This window comes from Sesamum indicum, linkage group LG3 (genome assembly GCF_000512975.1).
Source record: "Sesamum indicum cultivar Zhongzhi No. 13 linkage group LG3, S_indicum_v1.0, whole genome shotgun sequence".
In the NCBI taxonomy this organism is placed as follows: domain Eukaryota; kingdom Viridiplantae; phylum Streptophyta; class Magnoliopsida; order Lamiales; family Pedaliaceae; genus Sesamum; species Sesamum indicum.
The window spans coordinates 1912892-1919292 of NC_026147.1; the positions used below are offsets into that span (position 1 = coordinate 1912892).

A 6401-nucleotide genomic window follows, 5' to 3' on the forward strand; every position below is an offset into this window, starting at 1 on the left:
AAAAAAAAAAACAAAAAGAGAAAAACCATTCCAGTTCAGACGCGGCCTACTAATACCCGACTCAACCCAAAATTTTATATTTAAGAAATAAATAAGGGTAAATTACAACGAACTCTCCTGAGTTTTGACATAATTATAAAATTATCATCGTTAATCGAATTATTAATATCCGTCTGATTTTAACGACTGTTTAATAATTAGTCCAATATGTCAGTCTCCATTATATTTTCATCTTTTTTTTTTTTTATGAACTGACTAAAATATATTTGTGGAATAAGTAATTGCAAAATTGATAATTTTAAATTCATATTTGAGGATTATATAATTTTATTAAAAAGTAAAGAGTATTTATAATTTTTAAAATAATAAAAAATATTTATAATTATGTAAAATTTGAGGAGAGATTATTTACCCTATAAATAAAAAACTAAGAGAGGAAAGAGGAGAAAGTTGAAAGGTGTTGTGAACTCTTCTCTGCTCTTTCTCTCTCTTTGTACCCCAGTTTTACTCCGCCTCCGAATAGGCCAAGCTAGCCGCTGCTGCCGTGATCGGAAAAGAAAGCGGAATCTTCGAGGTATCTTGTTTATTTATTATGAATATAGCTCTCGGAAAGCAGGAGTATTTGTTTATATATGTATTTTGAATTTCTTGAATGTAATGCTTCGAAGATTTGTTTAAACAGAAGTGAAAATATAGAGCGTGTGGACTTAGGAAAGACAGAGTACCAGAAAAGAATTTGTAATCGATGGGGAAAAAATTACTACTACTTTATGCAGCGATTTTTCAGAGGGAAGGTTTTTTTACCCTAATTAGGTGGTGCGCGGAAGTTATTTAGCTATGTGAAAATCGTGATCCTTGGAGAAAGTTGAATCTTTTATTGTTGAGGAATAATGAATGGGAAAAGAAGGAATATGAGCAAAAGAGAGAGATTTCGTATTCGAAATGTGGTGGGATGAAATTTTGTTCTGTAAGGTGATTTTCTGGAATCGATTAGTAATAACCAAAAAGAGGCATTTGCTAGTTAATTGGGGAGCCAGGAGCTCCAAATTTTGAGAAAGAATTATATTTTGTCATCAAAATTAAATTTTTGTCGGTGAAGGGTAAAGGGAAAGCCTTAGCTTTCGTCTATTGAATGAAAAATCCAATTTCCTTTTTCTTTTAAAAAAATGGAAAAAATCTGCTAGGTAAGAATGGAAAAGATCTGCTAGGGCAAGAATGGAAACAATGAGAGCCAATAAATTGATGACATGGCTGGTGTCAAGGAGGGCTGTGTGTTGGAGTTCCAGGAATTCTGCAGTGAAATTTACTTGTGAATGGGAATGAAGGAATATGATTGGGTGACCCGTAAGAATTAAAGAAATGCGGGTGGGATGAAATTGACTTTCTAGAAGGAACGACTGAGTGAGGAAGAGGTGACAAGCAACACTTGACCGGAGACCGGCTCTGGCCATGCAGATGCTAGTGAGGTTCTATGCGGCATGGAGTTTAAAACTTCTAATATGACAAATATTTGATTGTTATGTCTTCTTTTTCACACACTTGATACTTGTACTGATCACTTTGCAACCACATACTGGCTGGTGCTTGGATTCAAAATTTGCTAAGATCAAATAACCATGCTTATTTTCTTTGACATTATTCCTTTGGGTGGTTAATATATATATATATATATATATAGTGCATTGATATTTGATTGAAATCATGAATCTGTTGGCATAATTGACCCAAGAAAAAAGAAAATGGTCTTTTTCTGTTTGCTATATGCAATGTATTATGTATCCTGAATATTATTTTACTGCGTTGCTCCTAAGCAACAGAACAGGTACTTTTATCTTCTTTCAAATTCCTCATACGGTTTCACTTTTTGTCTCTAAACAAAATTTAAGTGATTTTTGTTTAAAAATATTTCTTTAGTAGCAGAAACATCAAGAACGCTCGTGTGTTTGTCGGCATTTGCCTGTGCATGTGCAGCTCAGACTTAGTCTTTTCCCTTCCCTTCCCTTCTTATTAGATGGCAAGCATGCTTTCTAGTGACTCTCATGCTGGAAATTCACTGGTGTTTTGATTTTCAGTTTTCTTATCTTTTGAGGATCGGTTATTGATAGGTCGGCCATGCAGTTTTATGCTCCTTTTCTTGGGGAAATTGCAGTGAGTCTTATTCTGGCGAGCTGCACGAGACCCTAGTTTCCTTCTTTAGTTGTTCTATATGCAAAAGAAAACCTTTTCAATTTTGTTGGATGTGAGCTTGTCTGGGTGAAACATTCTTAGCCAACTTAAAACAGACTTAGAACAGTTTTTGCTTTACTGTTGCTGTAAATGTTTTGGTTAACAGTGACCGAGAACTACTCTTTCTAGTTTTGAAAGGAGAGCATTTGATGTTTCAATTGCTCTTGTTACCCTGAGCATTAGTGTACTCTTGTGAGTTTTATAGTTTCCTTCTCATTCTCTTCCCCTGCCGCAAGGACCTTGGGGAAGGAATTAGCCAATTTTATGAGCTAAGGGATTGTCACACACCAAATGTTGTCACTCAAATAGTTTGCAAAAAGCACTTTTATACATTTAAGATGATATGATGAAAGAGGATTAACAATATGTTCATTTGGTTTATCTTCAGACTTAAAATTATGGCCAAAGTTGAAGGTGATAGCAAGGAGCCAATGAACGAGCAAGCCGTTGCAAATATATACGCTTCCATGAGGACAGAAATAAACCAAATTTACTCCAAAATCACTGAACTGGAGATGGAGGTTAGTGAGCATTCACTCGTGATCAATGCCATAAAACCACTTGATCCATCCAGACGGTGCTACCGTATGATTGGAGGTGTTCTTGTCGAGAGAACTGTTAAAGAAGTTCTGCCAGCCGTCCAGCGAAACAAGGAGGGGCTTGAAGAAGTAATTTCCCGGCTTACTGAAGCCCTGGAAAAGAAGAAAAAGGAGGTAACTGAATTCGAGGCCAAGTACAAAATCCGAATCAGAAAGGGGGACGGTGAAATGAAGGATGAGAGCAGCAAGAAGGAAGGGAACGCACAGGGAGTCCTTGTTGGTCCCGCCGGTGCTAATGAATAGCTATGAAATTATGTTCTTTATACTGTCATATGTTGTGCTATGGCATAACACTTGATGTGATTGCAATGTCTGGATGCAGATCATTTTCTAGTGTCTCCTGTTTGGACTTTTGTAGATGGACCTGGAAATTGATCTGTCATGTTTCCATGTTGAATGGTTTCTTCATCAAGAATTAGGGGACCTTAACCAAACACATGTTTTGATCAGGAATCAGTAGTCCCGGAGCTGATCAAATTTGCTTTTATTATGTTCTATTTCTGGATTCTCGTTTACATATGCTGATTACATGCTCACAGGTCTCACTTTAATCTTAGGGTGTAATCGGATTTGAAGGAATGATTTGGAGAAATAATTTCGAATGACTTTATTTGAAAACGAGTTAAAGTTCATTCATATTCATTAAAATTTAGTTTAAAATTAAAATAAAAATATTTTACATTTAGAATTATGTAAATATGTTCAAAGGATTTGTTACCATCTAAATGCAACTTAAAAAAATAATTATATTTACACCATTTGCTCCTTAATTGTATTTATATACTTTATTTTATGATTTATTTACATAAATCATTCATATTTTTTTAAATAATTACATATACATTTATTAAAAATATCAATATTATTTAAGCAATACCAATTCTTGATATCAATCAATGATAATTCCCACTAACCATTTCAAGAAAATCTCCAAAAATTGTCAGAAATAATATTTACTTTCACAATGACTATATATAGGAAATTGGCAATAAATAAAAATAAAAAAGTAAGATAAATGAAAATGCCCAGAAGTAAAACTGAGCTCAATAGAAGAAAAATTCACTTAAATTCTCTTGATCAAAAGGCAGGCGGAGCAGGGGAAGAAACAGTGCGCCCTTCCACACCAAATCAAGACTCCTTTATCCTCATCCATCATCAACCAAAGAAATCCTGAACGCCCCTCCCCGCAAAAACCCGGTCAGAAATCTCAGCCAAAACGGCATTAACAGTGAGCAAAACGACACTGGAGCCTGCAATGACCCCCAACACAACTCCAGTAGTCCCCAAAACTTTATTAAAAGCAGGCCACTCAATTTCTCTTATTTCCTCAGCGACCCCTCCCAACAGACCCCCTTCCTTTTGCTCCTCCTTCTCCTTCATTGCCTTCTTAATTTCCATGCCCAGTTCCGTCATTTCATCTCTCTGGGAGCTTTCTTCCTGACCCTCTGCAGCTGGGTTCGCTCTGCTTTCGTCTTCGCTGGAGGCTTTTGGAATAACACTGAAATAGTGGAGCTTTTGTGCAAATTGTGAAAATTTCGGGGCGTGTTGGGTGAATAAGGTTGTGGGTTTTGCTGCAGTGGGGAATTCGGTGGGGTTTGGGCGAGAGATGACTACGGTGGAGGGGCAAAATGGGAATCGGGAGAAAGAAAGAGCCATTTCTGATTTCTGTATGGAAGTTTGTGCTCTGGAGTTGGAACGAAAGGAGGCGGAGGGGAACCTTTTCACAGACGCAGTTAAAAATTCGGGCTTTGTCTGTTTTCGTTTTTTCATTATTTGAAAAATAACTAAAAACATCTTGAATACATATTTGCCTAAACTTTTAGAAAATATACAGTAACACCATTTGAAATTATAGTTGTAATTATAACTACATTTCGTGTGTAAAAGTGAAACTTACACAAACACCTCTAAAAAATATTACATTAACACTCTTAAGGGGGTTAGTTGTATTTTTTTTAAAAATAGGGAGTATTTGTATAATTTGACTTTATTTCAGAAAGTATCAATATAATTTACCCTATTTTATATTAATATAACATATAAAACAAAAACTCTAAAGATACACATTTTTATTTTGGGTAAATTACGATAATTTTATTTAAAGTTTTGATATAATTACAAATATTTTGAATTATTTAAAAATTATAATTAAATACACCTCTCAAATATATATTAACGCTGATATTTTTTTTAAATAGTTTGTAGTTTTGATTATACCCATATTTTGAAAATTTTAAAATATGAACATATAAATTTATAAAAAAATATTTTAATAATACTATTATTTCATATTTTTAAAATTATGGCAATATCAAATTATGAAATATTTTTTTTTTTAATATTTTAAAGATTCTAAAACGAATTTATTGGGTCCAACCCACAGGATCAACGCGATTCAATTCCCAAGTCTAAAAAAGAATCTTGGGTATTTAGATTTTTAATTTTGACAACCTCATTTCAAACTCGATCCATTGTCATCCCTACAATCATCAACAATTAAAGCAATTAAATCATTCTTTAAAAACTGTAAAACACATTTTCATGCTTTTAAAATAAAGAACACATGAAAACTAATAGCGTGCATTTCAAACCAGACTCTGATGCCTTATGAAAGGAAGCAGATCAGCACTGGAACGCGCTAGCGGAAGCGAGCGAGAGAAAATAAATTAAAATAAGAACCTTATACATAAGACAAATAAAGTGATCCAACCAAAGGATGTTCCCGGGCACTCGATGTAGTATGAAATAAAAGAAAATTAAAACATTTATACGGGGTCATGGTTGAAGAACAAAAGAGATGTATAAATAAATTGAGTTTACCTCTTTCGTTTTCATTTTGATCGGCAAATTCGTTCACTTCAAGATCCCAACATAGGAATCCTCTAAACTAAAGTCCACACCACACTGGAGCGAAGAGAACTTTGATCAATTTAGTAGAAAAGATCAAATCCAAACTCTCACCAACAGAATAAAGGGGCGACCGAAATTGATAGAAGAGTGGGAGAGATTTTTGGTGTTGTGTATATTGTGTAATTATTTGCTAAATAATTATACACAGTACATATATATATATACACCTTGTATAGATAAGTGGAATATATCTAGATACATTTCACTTATCTATAAGGTAACCCCTGAATCTATATGGTATAACCCAATCATGCCATATAGAGAGGGTTCTAATTATGGCCAAATTTGCACTTTCAAAAATACAATTTTTGGTCAACTCTCCTTCCATCAATTAGATAGTGGGCCTCAATTAGTGAACTGAATTTATAAAATAAATTCAAGGCCCAATAAATTTTAATTAAATCTAATTTAATAAAAAAATCAACTAAATTGAGCCCAATATGTGTTTAATTCAATTAAATACATAAGCCCAAAGGCGTCTTAATTAATTAATAAATTAAGACCCGCCCAATTAATTTAATCTTGGGTTATCCATCCAATGAATCAATCCACGTGTAAGTAATCCAATTACTTACACCTTATGGAATTAATTCCAAATTAATTCTTCATTTTTTCTCTTTGATTTGTGTGTGACTCTTTAGGTTTACCTTCAGCTAGATTTGGGCT

The 6401-nt window shown here is 33.9% G+C and overlaps 2 protein-coding genes across 2 annotated transcripts; one reads left to right on the forward strand and one right to left on the reverse strand.

Annotated features, from left to right (window-relative positions):
- Positions 428-3322, forward strand: LOC105157002 (probable prefoldin subunit 2). The gene is made up of 2 exons (XM_011073287.1): positions 428-574; positions 2615-3322. The coding sequence occupies exon 2, from the start codon at positions 2625-2627 to the stop codon at positions 3066-3068; it is 444 nt and encodes a 147-aa protein (XP_011071589.1). The 5' UTR covers positions 428-574; positions 2615-2624; the 3' UTR covers positions 3069-3322.
- Positions 3750-4595, reverse strand: LOC105157003 (preprotein translocase subunit SECE1). Its single transcript, XM_011073288.2, has one exon. The coding sequence runs from the start codon at positions 4593-4595 to the stop codon at positions 3981-3983; it is 615 nt and encodes a 204-aa protein (XP_011071590.2). The 3' UTR covers positions 3750-3980.